This window comes from Hypanus sabinus, chromosome 4 (genome assembly GCF_030144855.1).
Source record: "Hypanus sabinus isolate sHypSab1 chromosome 4, sHypSab1.hap1, whole genome shotgun sequence".
NCBI classification, from domain to species: Eukaryota; Metazoa; Chordata; class Chondrichthyes; order Myliobatiformes; family Dasyatidae; genus Hypanus; species Hypanus sabinus.
In genome coordinates, this window is record NC_082709.1 from 144,475,672 (window position 1) to 144,497,905 (window position 22,234).

General features: G+C 39.0%; 1 protein-coding gene across 4 annotated transcripts in view; it reads right to left on the bottom strand.

The window, feature by feature from the left end:
- The window catches only part of caska (calcium/calmodulin-dependent serine protein kinase a), a 411,874-nt gene that overhangs the window by 116,556 nt on the left and 273,084 nt on the right, over positions 1 to 22,234 (bottom strand). For all 4 annotated transcript variants that reach the window (XM_059968272.1, XM_059968271.1, XM_059968270.1 and 1 more), the window contains exon 11: positions 11,496 to 11,617. In XM_059968272.1, the coding sequence (XP_059824255.1) occupies positions 11,496 to 11,617 (122 nt within the window). The remainder of the gene's footprint in view (positions 1 to 11,495; positions 11,618 to 22,234) is intronic.

The window sequence follows — 22,234 nt, forward strand, 5'->3', positions numbered from 1 at the left end:
ACAAATACAATCTAAAAGTCCGCAGGGAAACATTAAACTTAGATTATCTATTTAGAAAAAATGCACCAAGTCCAGGGAGAGATTGACTACAGCCCTTAGAGTTTCTATAGATAATGTCTGAATTATTAAGTAAAGTCTGAGTTCGGAAGAAATAGTTTTACTTCGAGAAGTACTTATCAACCATTTTAGAAGGTCAGACCGGTTCCAAAGAAGATGGGGTGGCTGGAAGACTTCCAACAAATGCCTCAGCCTCCTTCACTGATTTAAACCACTTATAATCTCCAGTAGTAAACGTAATTCGAAGATCGGCTGGATTTCGGAGAGAGGGTCTGAATCCGCGATCAAGAAGCACTTTCATTACACCTTTAAACTCAGCACGCATCTTCAGAACCTGGGGGGCAAAATCCTCCACAAAATGAATGACCGTATTTTGAAAAGCAGAAGTACCTCTGCGGCGTGCCTCCATAATCAAACTGTTTTTCACCTGGTATTGATGAAAGCACAAAATTACTGGGCGTGGACGGGAACCCAGAGTTGCATGGGGAACATACATCCTGTGAACCCTTTCAAGCTCAGGTGGAGTCGGAAGAAATTCTTTCCCAAAAATCTCACAGAGAAAATCGGGAAAAAATTTCACAGGAGAGCCCTGTTCGGTGGCCTCTGGCAAACCAAGAATTCGTAGATTGCAACGTCTGCTCCGGTTTTCAAGATCCACTATTTTGGAAAAAAGTTTACTATTCTTCTCCTCTAGGTTGGAGCAGAGAGTTTCAAGATATTGAACACGGCGTTTTAAATCTTCAGAAGTTGAGTCAATGCAAGATAAATGTTCAGCATCTTCATCCACTCTAGCATTGATCTGATCCAATTTGAAATCCAGCTGGTTAAAAGAAGTTCTAAATTCATTTCTAAAATCCATTAAAATATCTTGTCGATGTTGTTCCAAAACAGCGAGAATGTCAGCCGGCAAAGCCGTAGAAGTTTCCTTTTTCCCGGTTTTAGTACTTTTGGTAGCCATTATAAGATAGATGTGTTCACAGGCAGGTAAAAGAGAACTAATAAAATACCTAACTAAGGTTTAAGAAGGGAGACATATAGTGCAAAGATAGGAAGAATGATGGAGCAAAAGTTTGGAGCAACTAAACAATCGCCATCTTACCGGAAGTCTCTACTTTTTTTTTTAAAGAAATTTGCGAAGATTCGGCATGACATCCAAAGCTTTGATAAATTATTATGTGTAGTTGAGAGTATACTGACTTCCTGCATCACAGCTTGGTATAGAAACACTAAATATCTTGAATGGAATAGCCTACAAAATGTAGTGGATACAGCCCAGTCCATCATGGGTAAAGCCCTCCCCACCACCACTGAGTACATCTTATGGAGCTCTGTTGCAGGAAAGCAGCATCGAGAGCCCACCACCCAGAACATGCTCTCTTCTTACTGCTGCCATCAGGAAGGAGGCACAGGAGCCTCAGGACACACACCATCAGATTCAGGAACAATTAGTACCCCTCAATCATCAGGCTCTTGGACCAGAGGGGATAACTTCACTCAATCTCATTCATCTCTTCACTGAACAGTTCTCATAACCTACAAACTCACTTTCAACGACTCTTCCTCTCAGGTTGTTGATATTTATTTCTATTTGTTTATTAATATATGTTTTTATTTCTTTCTGTATTTGCATGGTTTGTTATCTTTTAAACATCAGTTGCTTGCCCTTCCTGTTGGGTGCCGTCTTTCAATGATTCTATTGCATTTCTCCTAAGTATAGTGAACACCCACAAGAAAATGGATCTCATGGTTGTACAAGTTGACATATATGTACTTGGATGATAAATTTACTTTGAATTTTGAAGTCAATTGAATTCATAAGATCAAATGAATAATTTACCAATCATTCTTCAGATTCTTTTCTATCAGTAATCGGACATGTTTTCTTCTCCCTGCTGCCATCAGGAAAGTGGTACAGGAGCCTCAGGACTCACACTACCAGGTTCAGTAACATTGATCATCCGTCAACCATCAGACTCTTGAACCAAAAGGGTTAACCACTCAACATTACATGCCCCATCATTGAAATGTTCCCACAATGTATGGACTCACTTTCAATGAGTCTTCATCTCATGTTTTTGATATATTCTTTTATTTCCTTTTGTATTTGCATAGTTTGTTGTCTTTTGCACACTGGCTGAATGTCGAAGTGGGTGCACTCTTTCACTGATTCTGTTGTGATTATTATTCTATGGATTTATTGACTATGCCCGCAAGACAATGATTCTCAAGGTTGTATATGGTGACGTACATGTACTTCAATAAAAAATTAACTTTGAACTTTGTCCAAAAATGGAATATGGGATGTGTTGGTAGGAAAATTTTCCAGAACATTTTTGGCACAGGTCATCCCAGGTTATGATAGAGTTCTAATCCTGAACCCACTTGTAGAATGAACAGTTCACAAGTCTGGAATGTGGCCATAAACCGAGTTCTCTTGTAAAACAAAAGTTTGCAGAAGAGAGTTGCCCCAAAGAATCAGATAATCTGGTGAAGCATTTAAAACCTAATTTTTCCATTCTTAATAGTAAATCTGATTTTAACAAATTTATCTTGAGTTTATCTTATTCCAGATGGTACATCTTTAAACAGAATTTGTAAAATGTACATGTATTAATTAGAATGCTTTCTCCTTGGATCTGAAGTGGCAAAGTTACAAATGGTGTCAAGAACAGTTGTCTGTAGCTCTGCAGCAGTTGGAAAACCATCCCAGTATCCCAGATACTTGTTCTAAAGTACAGACTCTACATACGTCAAGTATTTGTAACCTGGGCAGGATTTGTGCAATCATGGCGCAACAATAATGTACAAACTAAAAAGAAATTCAGGTATTTTCCTTACAGATATTCACAGTTCGGTATATGATCCACCTTAATTACCCATGGTATTTATCTGTTTCAGCAACAACTTTGAAGATATTCCAAGAATCTAATTTCAGGAAATTTTTTGAGGAAAACACCAATAGTTCCTTTCACATGGGTCAGGTGTGTTTGCCTTCATGGACATGATACTAGACAATTGGCCTAAGCTTGGTGCACTCTGTTATCAGAAAAAGCTGAGAAACTTACAGTCTGACTCGATCTAGTGAGTTCCTGCTACTATTCTGACCACAGATTTGAAATACACTCCCCTAGCATAAATCTGTTTAAACTGTTGGCTGATATTCATTTCTATTGAAATCAACAGATGGTAAGCTCATCGAATCGCAAAATACAGCTGCAACAGTTGTTCAACTAAACATGAAGTTATAGTGTTATACAGCACAGTAATAGGTTCTTCGGCTCAACTTGTCCATGTCAACTAAGCTAGTCCCATTTGCAGACCATACATGGAATATCAATGAATACAGCCAAACACAACAATGCTTCTCTGCTGCAAAACACAGTACCAATAGTCATACACAGCACAAAACACATACAATAAATACAATTATGATGACAGTAAACATACAGTCACCCAAGTCCCTGAGTATCATGTCCTGTACATTGATGGTGCATGGGCTGTTGTTGGCAAGAACAGGCCCACGGCTGTCTAATCATCATGTTACAGTGCAGCTGCAGATGAACACAATCCAGCTCATCTTCCACCGAGCAAACACTGGAGGACAACACCCACAGGTGGGACCAACCCCTAACCAAGCATGGACGTCACCATGCCATACCGCCTCTGGTGTCTCCTCTCCTGGGCTGCTGCAAAAGGCAACCTCACGGTATGAGGGCCTGGTCTGAGCTACAATGAGGCATGCAGCTCCTCCACTGTTGGTCTTGCCAATGAACCAGTGAACAGGACCTGAAGAATTCTACATTACCAAAGTCGAAGAGGGTCTCGCGAACACAGGAAAAACATCCAAGGCAATCACTTGCACCCTTTGTTTGACCGTGCACCGCCTCTGCCACCTTCCTGTACCAGGCAGCAGCATGGTCTGCAATAAGTTTAGCTCCACTGCTGTTCAGCAACACGCTAATGCGCTAGACCTGCAGCGCTTGATGTTCCTAATATGCAACAGCATCTTGCCATTATGAAAAAAATGTAAAGGACAAACAATTACAGCTTTGATTGTGGACCCACTGTGACTATGCATGCTGCCATCTTAAATTCAGGTGTATCAAATTTTAGTTAATATGATCCATGTATTGATATTTTGGTTGAAATAAAACCAATGCATTAATTTATTGAACTTGCACTTCAATTTTACATCTTAGAACTCTACAAGTAATAAAATGGCACATTGATATTTAACAAGACCTTCAAATGGATACTTCCAGTTAAGATGGTGCCACTGAATGTGCATGACAGCTTCCTGGTAAAAAGCTAAGAAATCTGATTAAAAACATCACTAAAAATACCTTTATGAGGTCAACTGTCACTGCAAATAGTGAAGGGACGAGCACTGGCAAGACAAGTTTGGGGGATGTATGATGCAGGTGGAGTTCCAATGCTTGTATAGCTGGCCTGGAAGTGAGGTTGGATCGCTGTGGGCACTGCAAGGAGAGATCAGGGCCCGGGCAGAGGAGACTCAACTTTGATGCTTGTATAACTGGCCCGGGTGTGAGGTTGGATTGCTCTGGGTGCCGAATTGACTTGAAGAGCTTGAGACCAGCTTCGGGCTGGGCCATGAAATCTGGGCCTGGAGCATGCTGCTGGGCACTTGGATCTAGTGTGAGGTACAATGCGCTGTTTAGCCAATTTAAATGCTGACCCAGATGGGAGGTGAGAGCCAATTTCACTCACTCTCTGTGATGTTCACTCCTTGCTCCAGGACACCGTAGCCATTCACTGTCTATTGATTGATTGATTGCTTTAAGTGCTGGCCCAGATAGACTGAAAAGTCAGAGTGTTGTTCGGACCGAGAGCTAATTTCACTTGTTCTCTGTGATGGTCATCTCCATGGTGCTGAGGGTATGACGACTGCCCTGGCTGCTGTGCTCCGTGCCCTCTAATATGATGAACTGAGAAGTGAGCATTTGGGCCTACTCCAGGATGCTCTAGGGTTCAGATCTGAGGACTCAATTTTGGTTTGGCATGCTGTTGTTCTCTTCAATTGTTTGCATGACTTGTATTTTTTTCCTTTCTCTTGCGCATCAAGTGTTGATCTTTTATTTTTATTCTTTTCTTTAAATCGGGTTCTATCAGGTTTCTTGCTTTGTGGCTACCTGTGAGCAAGCAAACTGTGTAATTTATGCATTCTTTGGTAATAAATATACTTGAACTTGAAGAGGATATGAGTACAAGAGCAAAGGCATTCTATTCTAGTTACAGAGAACACAGGTGAGACTGCATCTGAAAATGTGTCTGATCTCTCTAGTTGAGTAAGGATGTACAAGCTGTCCCTAGGTTATGAACACCTGACTGATGCACTCACATCTATGCAAGTGGGCTCCCTTAATATTAAATCCACAGCCTAGCGCAGGGGTGGGCAAACTTTTTGAATTGTGGTCCACAAAGGCTTCTAAAATTTGACAGGGGGGCCGGACCAGGAGCAGATGGACGTAGCGTTTTGGTAATACACCTCATAAGAGAAAATAAAATATCATGGGATATGTAGAAAACATGTGCTTTAATTTCAATTGAAAATGAACAAATGCATTACAACAAAATATCTATCTTTTAAGTCCCATGGTATTTAGCTATTTATTGAAATGACTTTTAAAACACTGAAAATTAAATGAATAAAATACAGCTTTTTTAATAGTAACAGTTATTATTTTAAAGCACTGAAAATTCTGTTATCCTTCAAGATATTATCATCATCACTCTCCTCCTGACTGTCTTTATTTCAAAAACGGTAGGAGATGCAGGTCTACTTGTCCTGCTCCTTCTTATTCAATTGTCCCCTGTGCCAAAACTCAACAACGACCAGCACAAAGACAGAACAGTGGCCAGTATGCGGAGTGCATTATTTGATCTGGAGCGCATTTTTTATTTTGAGAACGTACGTGCACCTGCGCACTACTCATGTCCATCACTTAACAGAAATGACATGTAACATGTAAGGCTTATTGGAAAAAAATATTTTCAAATGCATTTTTTACATAACACAACGAAGAAACTTATTTTTAATTTCAGTGGGAACAGTGTTGTTGGTCTCCCTTTTTAGCCAGTGCATCAAAGTCTGGATTTAGTTTTGTTGTGGCGATTCTCAGGATGGATCTGAGGTGTTGGTCAGTTAACTTGGATCTGTGGCTGGCTTTGTTGATGTTCATGACGCTGAACGCCTGTTCACACAAATAGGTCGAGCCGAACAAAGAGTAAAGCGCAAATGTGGGGTAATACGCTGCACCTTAACAAAGGTCAATGTATATAGAGTGCGTCATCTATTGGGAAAACACCAGAATTGCGGGGAAAAAACGTTAACAAGGTTTATTAACATAATTTCATCAAGTTCTGCGGGCCAGATTAAAAAGCTTAACGGGCCGCATATGGGCCGCGGGCCGTAGTTTGCCCATACCTGGCCTAGCGTATATACACATGCTCATTCCTATGAAGTCCAGAACTAACTCCCCCTCTTTCTCCATCTTCATTGTTTTATTTTTCAGACTGGAATATGTGCTTTTGATACCATTCACTGCAATAGTGTGGAGGTCTTGCCGCAATATTGAGTGACCTTTGAGTACTTTCCAAGTTATGGACAGCTGATGTGAAAACAGAATGTGTTTATTACCTGGGAGAAGCCTGTACTTAAGAGTGCAGAGACGGTTTTGCAGTTTAATTGCTAAATGGCAGCTGTTATTATACATGGAGAGTATTCACTTTTGTTGCAGGCATTTACAGGGGAAAAAGAAATACAATAGAATTTCATGAAAAGAGAACTACAATAAATTTTACAAAAAAATCTATATATATATACACTGACAAACACCAAAGTGCAAAAGACAAACTCTGCAAATAAAAATATTATTGAGAACTTGAGTTGTAAAGAGTCCTTGAAAGTGTGTCAATAGATTACAGAATCAATTCAAAGTAGTGGTGAGTGAGATTATCTATGCTGATGGTGGTTGTAGGGTAGTAACTATCCCTGAACCTGGTAGAGTGGATCCTAGGCCTTCTGTACCTTCTGCCCAATGGCGGTAGCGAGAAGAGGCCATGGCCTGATTTGTGCCTGTCTAAAAGCCTTCATTGCTACCCCGGCAGCGCGTTTCTGGCACCCAGCACTTGGTGTAAAATAAAACTTGCACTGCAATTTGAACTTGCCCCATCTCACTTTAAATGAATGACCAATGAGATATTTCTATCATGGAAAAAGTCTCTATCTACACTGCCTATGCTTCCCATAATCTTATAAACCTCTCTCTGGTCTTCTCTCAGCCTTCACCAATTCTGAAAACCAATCCAAGTTTATCCCATCTTTCCTTACAGCACATATCCTCATCCTGGTAAACTTCTTTTGCAACCTGTTCAAAGCCTCAATATCCTTCTAATAATGGGGCAACCAGGATCAAATGCAATACTCTAGATGTAGCCTAACCAGAATTTTATGACCAGATGTGCAAAATTTGAGGTGCAGCAGATTAAAATGAACTCACTCATGTTTTTATGTATTTGTAATTCTTACGCAACTGGAAAAAAATTTCTAATATTGAACTTTCACCTCCACCTACAGAAATTCACTTGCACTTGATGAAATGCCATTAGTGTACCCAGCACACAGCATTAAGTTGCACTGCAATATTTAGTAATTTTAGCTTATGAAAGAACTTAGCCCAAGCTTAGCTATGCATAAAAGTCTATTGATAGCTAAGTATGATTGTTTTAATGAAAGATTGCTTTTATGAAATTCAGTGCAGTGAGTTTTGTTCCAAGTGTTATGCAAAATAAGCGTGAAAAGACATCTTTAACTCATTTACAGTTGTAGCTGATTACTAGCAACATCTTTGAAGATTTGGCACTGAATGTGCTGGTGAGTACAGTAATTAATTTATTAATTCTGCTAAAATTTACCATAAAGCTGTTTAACTTAAAATGGGGAAATGCAGAGTAAAACATTATTTAAAAGACTGAGTTGACATTAGGTTAAGGGTTTATGCATAGAGTACTAGTGCAATTCTCCAGCAACTGCCATATTCATGCAATGGTATCCACTACACCCTCATCACCCACATGCCACGTGGCTGAGTACACTAAAACGCAGAAAAGATTAGTAACATACACTGAAATGTAGGAAAGATGAGCAACATACAAAAAATGCTGAAAGAACTCAGCAGGTTTAGCAACATTGATTGAGAGACTTGAAAAAAATCAATGTTTCAAACCAAGCCCCATCATCAGGATTTTATCTTCATCAAAATTTCCAGCATGTGCAGAATCCCTTGAGTCAATACAAGAAAGATGTTTCCCTAGGCAGGCATATCTAAGAGGTTTAAAGAAGGGGTCACCCACTTAAGGCTGAGGAGAAAAGACATCAGTAATTATTAGGGTGAATGAAAAAAGTGAATAAATGGGGAGGGAACCCAGATGGACTGATAGGAATGGCAAAGGGTTAACTGAAATTGCCAGCTATTCACCATGCTTGAGATGGAGAAACAAAGATCATAGAGGAATTTAAAGCTGGACATGGTTTCAGAGACAGAGAAGAACAAAGTCATTTAGGGATAAACATGTATTTTAAAGCCCATGTGGACCCTGAGCACAGTACAGACAGGACATTCATGAGCCCAGGTTTATTAAAGGTTGGTGTTGAGAGACTGATTTGGAGAACATTCTATTATTATTTATACAGAAATAATAACAGGATAGATGAAAATTTCAGCAGATGTAGCGAAGCACTGATGGAGATAGGAAATATTTAATAAGCAGACAGCATGTGTGTTGGAAGACTAGGATATTGGAGGCTTGGCAATGTGAAGATTTTTTTAAAATAATGAAAATATTCTTTAATTATAGATTTAACTTTATTTCCCCACTTTCAGTTAATCACAATAATAACCTTCCCTCTTCCAGTAAACTAGATACATGATTTACCTATGTTATTTATTGGTAAAGCCTTTAACCACACAGTTGGACTTGTTTTGTCCATTAACGTCCCAAATCCAATGATCTGTCCTGGATCAACTCAACAAAGATAATTTTTGTAAAAACATACATCTAGCTATGTCTTATGGATCAGAAAGAACTTTATTTCTCAACAAATCAATGTAATGCATAATAAAATCTATATTGAAATTAACATCCAAACTTTGAGGCATCACTCTCAAGTAAACTCTCAACTTTCAAGTAAAGTGGCACACATTCAGAAAATACTGAGCATCAAAGAATAAATGTAAGGAAATAAACAGAAGACCAGGGAATGTACAAGAACATTACTAATCTTGTGTTGTGCTCCATCACTAATAACCTTTTAATTTCAAATTTATACACAAGTGTAGAATTCTCTTCCCAACTGGATCCAGTATGAATCAACAACAAAAGTTTGCACCATAAACACCAGTCTAACCTTTACCCTAAAAGAAAGCTGTTTTTTAAAAAAAAACCCAGAATTTTACCATTTGCTCAGTGCTGGTAACAAGACAATAGCATTAGACAACAGACAAGAGATTTGCCAAAACCTAATGAGCACAAATGCCAGCAAGTTAATAAAACACTGACATTCAAAAACACTGTGCACAGACATACATATCATTACCTCAAGCATGAACTCACCCAATGAGCAGTAAATATCATCAGATAGTGTGTGTTTGAAATAATGCAACTTAGTCTCAGAACTTTGAGCAGCTTGGACTTCCTAGGCTTTCCTGTTCTCGCAATCAGGCACTAACTACAGTATCAGTGCAAATTAGCTCCAAAGATATAAGACATGATATTGTTCCCTCCCTGAATGAAATTTCACTTGTAAATTTTGAGATAGCTGCATTCAGAATTCCCATGGTAATAGTCCTGGAAAAAAAAAGACCAATTTCTAACAAGGATGGATCCTAAACTCATTGATGCATGAAGATTCTGATCTATTTATATAGATATTGCATCTGCTCTCCACAAATAAAATATCTATGTAAAAGCAGAATTGCATACAGAATTTCTTGCCTACACATTCAAGAGCACATTTGACTGGCTGATGGCCAGACACCGACTGAACAAAGCAACTAGTCAAAGTAGGAAGGAGATCAGGGTGTGCCAGCTTTGATTAAACTTTGTGTACAAAATACACTACAAGTTACAATATATTAATTATGTTAACATTTCAGTTTAAAGATTTAGGTCGGAGTAACTTAAAATGGATCGATATAAGCCATTAAATTATTTAATTCATTAACGATTAATGTTTAATTCTAATGTTGAAATAACTCATTAAAATAAGCATAACATGATTTGTTAATATTAAATGGATGAACATACTCAAAGGTTGGTACTTTAAAACCCATGTTATAACTACTATATCTCAAACATTCAGGAAGGCAATTTAGTTTGTAATGAATAAATATAACCCAGCAGAAGAATAAATACAAAACTAAATTCAGTGGACTGAATGACCCTTCATTATCTCATTACAGGAAATGCACATATACTGCCTGTTCTTTTATTTTTCAGCTATTCTGCCATGGAAATTCTCAAGTGTACCTGTTACTTCCAGTTCTGAAAATTCCAACCTATTCCCTCATAATGAAACTACGTGAAACTTCATTGTGTAATGGCAGCAGAAAGGTGATATCGAAGATTTCTTTCACCAAATTCTTCTAAATTCACTGGAAGGCTAAACTAACAAACACTGGTGTCCTGTCGCAAGCCAACATCCACAGCCCTGATGCCCGAGTTACACCCAACAGGTGCCTTTATGAGCACAGTGGTGATCGGTGATATGCAGCATAGTTTAAATGAGTAAAATTAAAAAGAGTACCAATTCCTTAACTTATCAGATGTAGACATTCTTTTCAAATCAGTCACAGGCGAAGATTATACACTGCATAGAGAAAATGTCTCTAATAATCTGCCTTTCAGTTTGGATGCAATCAATATTGAAAGTCAGATTATCAGATGGTTTGTACTGTAGTGGGTGGGACTGCACGACAGCGGAATCATAATTTACAGCACAACAATGAACTACACAAAGATCTGCAAGACACTACATAACAACTTTTTTTTCACTGAAATTGACCAATTCATGAATTAGCAATTTGTCTTGTGAAACAGCTGCAATTCTTACAGAAAAATAAAAACAAAATCAAATTTTAGCATTAGAGAAACTAAATAAGGTTAGTTTTAAAAGGACATGAAAACTTTTACAAAACACATCCTACGTCAATTCTTTTAGTTAGTGAATTCAAATCAGCCGATGGGCCTTGGCATACATTGGTTAATCCGTACATTGTACCACTACTCACCTTACTGGAACTTCATCACTAAAAATAAATGGATAGGATACACCTCAAATATTTTAAGCAATGTTTTGAGAGGGATTTGAAAAACAATGTTAAATTCATATTTGAACAAAAGAGTTTAAAATAACTCACATCAAGCAGTGTGTGGAGATGTTGGTCCTGGAAAACACTGTGCAAGAAATCCAAATCCTTTTCACTGCAATCTGTTAATGCATGGATTTCCTCCAAACTGTCCAGAACCTGTGAAACAGCTCCTGCAGAGACAAACAAATCATACTCTTGAGTATGTGAAGAGAAGAATGTTTGCACTTCATTAACTGGTTTAGAAAGATGCAAGTAACACAGAAATGATCACACCGATGATAGTTGGCCTGAGAACCAAGAAATTAGTGATAAAATGGCTGTGAATACAAATACGTTTTAGCACTTTCCAGGCATGGTACTGGATAGCTAATCAGAATGAATTAAAATTAAATTATACAAGGCTACATATTGAATGATGAATTGATTAACAAAAAAGATAAACACACAGGAAAGGGGTAGGTGTATTAAAGAGACATCTAGTTGGCATTCTTTCAAAAATAGCTGATCATGATTTTCCATCTCTTGCTTCTACTGAAATTATATCCTTACTGAAATTATGGTAAACTGGCAAATCACAGTTCATTAGACGACAACTTCAGTTACCCAGATTTACCATACAAGTTCTGAAATCGCTAAGCTTCAGTAGCATTAAAAGAACCTAATTTGAGTATAAATTATGCGAACATTTAGGAAGCAGAACCAGGAAACTGAAATCACTATTTTGGTGGACGGCAGAGTAAAGAATGAGCAAACATTATTTCAGCAACAGACAGGAAAACAAAAATGTACAGAGGAAATGGGAACATTTAAATAAGTAAAATCTCTATCAACAGTATAGACTCCCTCTCCTTCCCCAGATTTGTTGGCAATATAATGTATAGAAGCATGATTTGCAAGCTACCAAACAGATTAATATTCTTGGGTGCAAAGTGGGAAGTTGCCTTTTCAATTCCAAAGCCAGAGTTCTAACACCAAACTTATCAACAGATAAACCCCACTAATTTGGTATAATCAAGGAATTAACCTCCAAGACCTTCATCTATATAGCACGCGCTCATACACTGAACTAGTAGTTGCCCTAAAATACCTTGAAATAACTCCATCATTATGAAAATCAAAGAGAAATAAGATCTAAAAATGTAACACAATGTAACACTGGTTAAAAAGACATTAAGTGAAGCAAAACAAACTGAAGTCAATGTGAAACTGATGGCTATAATTGGCCTATTTATTCCAGATAAATTTTTGGGCTTACAATGGATGCCTGCAGAGGAATAATTTTTCATATATAAAAATAAGCATTCCCAGGTCAAATAAAGCACAAGCGCTCTCAATTCAGCTCCAAGAATGAATTATATTCTAAGTCACAGAATCAAATTTTAGTAAACTTTTCTTCAACAATTGTGTGATGCTGACTATGTCAACTTTTATTTCAGATTTGAAACTGTTTTCAACAAGATGGTGGTGAGCTGCTGCCTTGAATTACGACCACAGTGCTTTTGGGAAAGGAGTCTAGGATTTAGATGCTGTGATGAGGAATAGCAGTATATCAACTGTGCATTAATGTTTTTCTTAAAATAATTCATCATAAAGATTAATTCACATTTTCATTTACTTAAGTTTTGATTAAAATCTACGCTAAGAGTTTTCTCATATTTAAAATATAATTATTTCTTAACACTAGTGACAATAATTGAATTAGTATTTACTTATTAACATCATACATAGGTCAAAAAGTTATGAATACTTAAGATATATAAGTAAACAAGTGCCTGGGAGATCAGCAAGATGTATCTGCAAGTCTGCTGTGAGTATCCTCTGCCATGTGAGAATTTGGCTCGCTGCAATATCTAAATCAGTGGTTCTCAACCTTTACCTGCTCGTGACCCAGTTGGGACTTTCATTAACATCTGTGACTTCCACCCTCCATGGTCTCCGTTAGTTGGTAAAGTTTTTTTTTGGTCAACAGTACTAATTATTCTAATATACAGTCAATATTTATGTTTTAACAGATTATAGGTATTATATGTTAAATATGTTACAGGGGTATATGAAAAATGAAACTCTGAACAGGATACAAACTTAAGACAGTGACGAACTTTTGATAGCAGGTTAAGAGCTTGATTAAAACCACATTCAACTGGATAAGAGGTGGAAAATGCAAATAAAAACAACTTTGCTTTCTCCCGTAGCTGTGGATACTTATTTTGAATTTCACTATTTATCCAGAAATCTTGCTTGCTGCGTTTGAATTTTTGTGTGAGCTGTTATATCACTCTGCAACTGAATAAAGCATTCTTGCAATGTGGTGTGAATATCATTCACATTCACTCCAATGGATTTGTCACTCAATCTGGAATATACATCTCCAATAGGTCTCTGAACTGAAATTCCATTATTGATATGCAGTTGTTTCAAAAGATCAAGATGCACAACCAGATCATCATCTTGCAATTCTATTTTAAGAGTGGCCTCTAAAGGATGTTGCATAAACTTGCAAGGTCCAGTATTGCTACAGAAAAGTTTGAGTTTTCCAACGAAGGCGGTAATAACCTCTGCATGATATGAGATTACAATTTTTTCCTTGTTAACTGTTTAATAAATTCAGTTCTTCAAATGTATCTGGCAGGTAAAATATATCAGACTTAGCAGCAACAATTTGTTTTCCAAGTCACTTATCACTTAGAGATGCTACAACATTATCGCAAAGTGCAACTATTACCTTTTGATAAACATCGGACCTCTATGTATTAGTAGCCGCTCAAAATCTTCTTAGTTTTCCTCACAAAGTTGTCAAAAAAGATGATCTTGAAGTGCATTTGATTTGATGAAGTTGACAGCCATTATTACAGCATCAAGGGTGTCATGCAAATGTCCACCCAATTCTTTTGCAACCAAATGCTGATGGTGGATGACACAGTGTATGCAAAAAATGTCAGGTACGGCATTTTTCAAATGAGCAATGAACCTTCTGTATCTTTTTACCATCGAAGCAGCATCATCAGTTGCTCAAACCATTATATTTTCCAGTGGACTACTGTTTTCCAAGAAATAGTTTGACTTTTCACCTTTGGTATTTACCTTAAGCTTTTGGACAAAAAGCATTTCCTCACTGGCCTGATCATTATTCAAAAACCTAACATATGTTATCAGCAGGGCTTCATTATCAAGCAATGTGCTTTTCATCGATTTGTATGGAAAACTTAGCTTGCAGTTGTGCAACTAGTTATTTTCCAGTGGAAGGCAAACAGAACCAGCCTCCTGCTGCATACTTGCTGATTGACCTTGCTGCAGACAGCTCCAGCCAAACTTCAGTTTGTGCATGATACTCATATAACTGTTTTAGTTAGATTATTACCATACGGGCTGTGACAGGTGTTACGAATGAGGGACAACTCTGATGGGCAGAACGGTGCAAAGTAGCCCCCCCCCCCCCCCTTTTTGGAGAATCGCAAATCGCTACTATTCCGATGCTGTTATCAAGGGAGATGAGAGAGACAGGAAAGCTGCCAAGACATTTGTTATTGATAAACAGCTCATGTCAGTTAATGAGAAAGAGACAACTCAGAGATACACAAAGTGGAATGTCTCCAGCTAACAAAAGAGAACGGAACCACTGATTACTGCTATTGTCTTTTGGAGAAGGTTTGTGTACTTGGTACTGTTCTATTCATTGAAACCCCTCAGAGTGGGCTGGCTTGAAGGGTTGCATCATCTCAACCTGACTGACACCTGAGACCCCGTGAGTGGGGATAAAAGTGAGGTCTGGGGAACACCCCTCAGACGCACCAAGAGAAACGCTACGAGACCGGTGGGGGCTTGTGTGTGTGTCTACCCTTGGCTGGGTGACGAGTCCTCCACGGAAGAACGGTTTAGCTAAAGGACGGAGGGGTCATACGTGAATGGCCACAACAACAACGCATCGACGGATCAAGATCGTAAAGGAATACAGCCCAAGAGCTGCCAGATGCTCCTCATATGGTAACCTTTTCATTCCTGGAATAATTCATGTGAATCTTCTCTGAACCCTCTCCAATGTCAGTATATCCTTTCTAAAATAAGGACCCCAAAACTGCACACAATACTCCATGTGGTTTTACGGGTGCCTTCTAGATCCTCAACATCATATCCCTGCTCTTATATTCTATACCTGTAGAAATGAATGCCAACATTGCATTCGCCTTCTTCACCACTGACTCAATCTGGAGGTTAACCCTTAGGGTATCCTGCACAAAGACTCCCAAGTCCCTTTGCATCTCTGCATTTTCAATTCTCTCCCCATCTAAATAATAGTCTGCCAGTTTATTTCTTCCACCAAAGTGCATGACTTTACGCTTTCCAACATTGTATTTCATTTGCCACTTCTTTGCCCATTCCGCTAAACTATCTAAGACTCTCTGTAGGCTCTCTATTTCCTCAACTCTACTGGCTCCTCCACCTATCTTTGGATTATCAGCAAATTTAGTCACAAATCCATTAATCCCATAGTCCTCATCATTGATATACATCGTAAAAAGCAGTTGTCTCAACACCGACCCTTGTGGAACTCCACTGGTAACCAGCAGCCAGCCAGAATAGGATCCCTTTATTCCCACTCTGTGTTTTGCTGATCAGCCAATGCTCTACCCATGCTAGTAACTTCCCTGTAATTCCATGGGATCTTATCTTGCTAAGCATCCTCATGTGCAGCACCTTGTCAAAGGCCTTCTGAAAATCCAAGTACACCACATCTACTGGTGCTAAACTCCTATCACATCTTCTACAATAGCTTAAGTCTCTTTTGCGCTCAGATCTTGTGTGCAAGCTCTAATGGGAATCATGAAATATTCCCATTTAGTACTACAGCTGAAATCCATAGTAACAGACATGGAGACTGTAGTAAGCAACATCCTTTTAAGATGTTTAAAAAAATCTACTGATCCTCAAAAATCGGTGAGTGAAGTTCCCCTTCAAGAAAACAGGTACAATTGAAAAACTGTGGCCTTGGATCCCATCCCCCGCCCCAACTCCCTGCTGTCCCAGTGGTGAATGTACAGAAATCTGTAAAATAAAATTGAAGACCACAAAGCAAGATTGCAGTACCAGAGGAACATCAGGAACTGTGGTGTAATTTGCTTCATGGAAACATGTCTGACTTCCACCATTTTGGATGCAGCACTGCAGCCTGAAGACTTCACCATCCACTGAAAGGACAGGACGATTGACTCTTTTAAAGGTAGAGGAGGAGGAGTATGTTTCATGATTAACTCATTGTGGTGCACAGACATGATGATTGTGTCTCAATCCTACTCACATGGTCTGGAACATCCAGCAGTCAACTATCATTTATTTTATATGCCAAGGGCTCTTTCTGCACCTCAGGCCAACATCGGACAGGCACTGGAGGAGCTGAGCACCATGATCAATAGTCACAAACAATGGCCCCTGATGCCCTCCCAATCACTGCAGGGGATTTCAACCTGGCCAATGTGAACTGCCACCACCAATATATCACCAGTGGAACTAGAGGCACCTACACACTTGGCTATTATTGTACAACCATTAAGAATGTTTATCATGCCATCTCACACCCACATTTTGGAAAGTCCAATCATCTGGCTGTCCTAACTCCCAGCATACAGGCAGAGACGAAAGACCACAGCAGCAGTGGTGAGGATCAAGAAAGTATGGTCAAGGGAAGAGGAACAGCACTTACAGGCTGCTTTGAGTTAGTGGACTGGACAATAATTGGGGAATTGTCTTTGAATCTGAATGAATATGCCACAGTTGTAACCGACTTCATCAAGACCTGAGTGCGTAACTTTTAAAGAAAATACTGGATATACCTAAACCAGAAGCCGTGGATGAACCAGGAGATTTCAAAGTTCAAAGTACATTTATTGTCAAAGTATGTATGCAGAATACAACCCTGAGATTTGTTCTTTGCCGCAGACAGACCATGAAACAAAGAAAACCATGGAACCTGTTCAAAGAAAATCATCAACTTCTCCCACCTGCAAAAAAATTCACATCACGCAAACAGCAACAAGAACATCAACCTTCACCTCACGTGCAAAAAACAAATCACGCAAATGGCAACCAGAAAAAAATGAGCAAAAACAAACATAAAAATACAAAATTGAAAGAGTCCAATTGAACTACAGTCAAATCCATAAACTGCAGACCCAGAACTTTGGTACCTTCCTCCAACAATATTAAAAGAGAGAGAAAATGCAGGGACTTCCCTCAGTTTGTAGTCAGCTGAAGACTAAATCTGTGGCATTCAAGACTGGTGATCCAGAACAATATAAGAAGTCCAGGTATGACCTATGGAAGGCTATTGTTAAGTGAACAAAAAGTGAAATCAGATACTGAATCGGATACACGTCAGCTCTAGCAGGGTTTGCAGGCCATTATTCTCCACAAGGTGAAACCTAACATCATGAATGGCTCTGATGCTTCACTTCCAGATGACCTCAAAGCAACACCTGTATGAACCACTGCAGCATCTGGTGATCCTATGATCAGAGTCTCAGAAGTAGAAGTCAGAACATCTTTCATGGGGGTGACCCCTTGCAACACGTCAGGCCCTGATGGAGTAGCTGGTAGGGTACTGAGAACCTGTGCCAAACAACTAGCAGAAGAGCTCAAGGACATCTTCAATCTCACAGCTACAGTCTGAGGTTCAAAAAGACAACAATACCAGTGCCAAGGAGGAGCAGGTTGAGCTGCCTCAACAGCTACCACTCAGTTGCAATGACTATGATGAAGTGCTTTAGTCATGGCCAGAATAAACTCCTGCCTTAGAAAGGATCTGGAGCTGCTGCAATTTGCAAATTGCCGCAATAGGTTTACAGCAGTTGCAATCTCACCAGTTCTCCACTCAGCCTTGGATCACCTGGACAATGGTAATACCTACATCAGCCTGCTGTTCATTGATTATAGCTCACGCGTTCAATACCATCAATACTAATCAACTATTTCCAAAACCTGGGCTACTGTACATTCCTCCCCAACTGGATCCTTGACTTCCTCATTGGAAGAGCACAGTCAGTATAGATTTGAAATAGTATCTCCTCCTTGCTCACAGTCAACACTGGTGCACCTCAAGGATGTGTGCTTAGCCCACTGCTCTGCTCTCTTTACACATGTCATCTATAAATTTGTTGAAACAACTGTTGTTATGGTGATGAGGAACTGTACAGGATTGAGATAGATCAGCTGATGGGGTGGTTGCTGTACCAACAACCTTGCAGTCAACATCAGTAAGACCAAGGAATTGGTTGTGGACTTCAGGAAGAGGAAATCAAGGGAACATATATCAGTCCTCATCGAGGGATCAAAGTGGAAAGGATGAAAAGGGTGAGCAGTTTCAACTTCCTGGGTGTCAACATCTCCTAAGATCTATCCTGGTCCCAACAGAATGATGCAATTACAGTGGCTACATTTCATCAGGTGTTTGTGGATACTCGAGATGACACTAAAGACTCTTGCAAATTTCTGCAGATGAACCATGGAGAGAATTCTAACTGGCTGCATCACTATCTGCTTTGGAAGGATAACTGCGCAGGATCAGATAAAGCTGCAGGAAGTTGCTCCATCATGGGCACCAGCATCCTCAGCATTGAGGACATTTTCAAAAGGTGATGATGCCTCAGAAAGGCGGCATCCATCATTAATTCTCATTGCTACCATCAAGGTGGAGGTACAGGAGCCTGAAGACACATTCAATCTTTTAGGAACAGTTTTTCTCCCCTCTGTCATCAGATTTCTGAATGGACAATGAACCCATGTATACAACCTCAATATTTTTTGCTCTCTTTTTGCACTACTTATTTAATTTTTAAATATATTTCTTGCTGTAACTTTTATTATTGTTGCAACGTACAGCTGCCGCAAACCAATAAATTTCATGACATATGCCTGCTTCTGATTTTAAATTAGTTTCCTTTATTAGTTCTGACTGGGATTCTTTTGATGGCCTTTGGTCTTGTAAAATACATTAAATTATAAATTTGCATAACTGTCCATGTTTCTACAATGTGTGATCATTCCACCTATGAGTCTTAAAAATGAAATTTCCATATTTTCCTGTACACTGCTTCTCTTCTTAAATCGGGCTCTCCTTTCCTATTGTCTTGTTCTGAGAACCATACACTGACAGAGAAAAAACTCAAGGATATTCAAACTGATAATGCAGAATCAACAAGGCCAAATTAATGTAGCTAACCCATCTAATGGATAGGGAATTTTGATTTGGGCTGCTGTCATACCTATACATCGCTGTGAGATGAAATCAGTGGATGCAAAACAACTCTGAAGATTACTTTTTTCTTTTTCTGCTGTGCTTCTCCTCCTGTAGTTCAGTAACTAGAGGACAGAGACCTTTTTCTATGGATCAATTTATTTTGCTCATTGCATCTTCTGCTGCATCCAAATTAGGTCTGTTCCAGGTTTTCCACAGCACTAGTCTGCTCACATTAGTCTCCGAGTTTAAAATGGAACCACTTTCCTTCCATTCTTAGAAAACACTCTTTTCTCTTTTTAGCAAATTCATCCATGGTATAAAAAGCAAGAGACAAGGTAATGTTAGGAGTGGGTCAACATTGGTTGGTACTGGAGCTTGGATGTTATATTCTTTTATCAACCCATTCTTGTTGCATTCATGGACAAAGGTGCATTTGAAGTTGGGTCTTAAGCACTTAATCATTAAGCACTTAATCTCAACCATTAAGCAATAATGATACTGACCTCCAACAAGTATAGCCATGATATATATTATGCTACGAGTAACTCCAACCACTTGAGCATTCTCCCTAAATTCTTTCTGTCTTTAATTTAATGTTACAAGAATTTAATCCTGCTTTGAAGTCAAGGGCATGTATTCTCACCTCATCTCTGTAATTCAGTTCTTCAAGCTTAGATCTAAGTGGCCATGTAAAACTAAAACACACATCATTAACCAAATTGTTGCCATGCAAGCACAACTTGATAGCACAGAGGACAACACCACTCATCATGCTCATGACTTACAATAGACTGTGCAAACAGAATTATTCATTTACCGCTTCTAACTTATTGAACCAGGTGCTCTGGTTTCCTCCCACAGTCACCGGTTAGTAGGTTAACTGGTCATTGTAAACTGTCTCGTGATCAGGCTAGGGTTAAGTAGGTGGGTTGCTGGGCTGTGCAGCTCATTGGGCCAGAGGAGCCTGCTCTGCACTCTACCTCTAAATAAATAAATATCCCTCAAAGCTACTGTGCAACTTGATACTGTGGTTAAGATGGTACTTGCCTTGTTGGCCTTCATTAGTTGGGGGAATTAAGTTTAAGAGCCCAAGGCAATGCTGCACCACGATACAATTCTGGTTAGACCACACTTGGAATACTGTATTCAGTTCTGGTTCCCTCAATATAGGAAGGATGTGAGAAGCTTTAGAGACGATGCAGAGGAGATTCATCAGGATGCTGCCTGGATTAGAGAGGATGTCTTCTGAGGAAAGATTGAGCAAGCTAGGGTACTTCTCTTTGAAGTGAAGGAAAATGAGAGGTGACTTCACAGAAGTGTACAAGGTGATAACAGTACATAAATTTAAGGTGATTGAAGGAAAGTATTGGCAGGGAGGATGTCAGAGGTAGATTTTTTTTTAAACACCACAGAGAATAGTGGATACATGGAATGCTCTATCAGAATTGGTGGTAGAGGCATTAACATTAGAGATATTTAAGAGACTCTTAGATAGGCACATAGATGAAAGAAAAATGGAGGTCTATATGGGAAGGAAGCATTAGATTGACCTTTGAGTAGGTTAAAATGTTGGTGCAACCTTGCGGGCTGAAAGGCCTGTATTATGTTGCACTACACTGTTACTGTCCACAGCGTGAGGATAAAAGCAGAGGGAGGGATATGATAAGTTGTCAGTGGCTCATCCTCCATTCTGAATTCACCAAATTCAGTATTACAGATTTTGAAAATGGAACTTTTCTCCGTAAGACCGATGAGATGGGCAGCGTTAAAGGCCAAGCAGGTTTATTCCTGTTAGTTTTCACATACTTGTCACAGGCACAGTATGACATGTCTCTTCCAGAACTGTGTCAGGAATGGTGCTATTGAGATACTTTTGATGATAAATTCTGAAGTTCTTCACATTGTTTCACTTACTATTTCTTTCTAGAAAATGTTCTTGACTGATCTGTATTTATTTCAATAGGTGAAGGAGGGTGATAGGAGACAAAAGGTTGATGCTTTATGTGGTGGAATTTGATGTGACATCATGACTTTTTAGGGTCAGGAGAATTTTCAAGACATTTTTGTCTCCACTATAACAACTATGTCACCAACTCTTCTGGGTCTATTCTGCTGATGGGACAGACATGAATGAAGAAGTCTAGGGCATTAGTTAGAAGGTACAATTCAATTGGGTTATCTGTTAGGCTTCACTTTTACCTGTGAAACAGCTCTTTCAATTTAGATACGTCATCAGTGGTGCACAAATTAATCAGTAGTCCAATAGGTGACCCACAGAATCTTATCCGCTAGTCATTGTCCCAGACTAGGTCATTTGCTGGATTTACTGGTATAAATGCACTTTTAACATCAACAGATTCTCCTTTTAACTTAACTCAAAAGGATCATTTGGCTCCTGCCTAGAAGCCTGCACCATAACATTTACTCACTTACTCTCTTTGCCTACCTTTCAGAAACTGTTCAATGTCCTGTTTGATTAAACAATGTTTCAGCCTCACAATCTTGCCATCAGCTAAACTGGCTACTTCCATTAATATTTGCAATTAACCCTTAGGTCAGA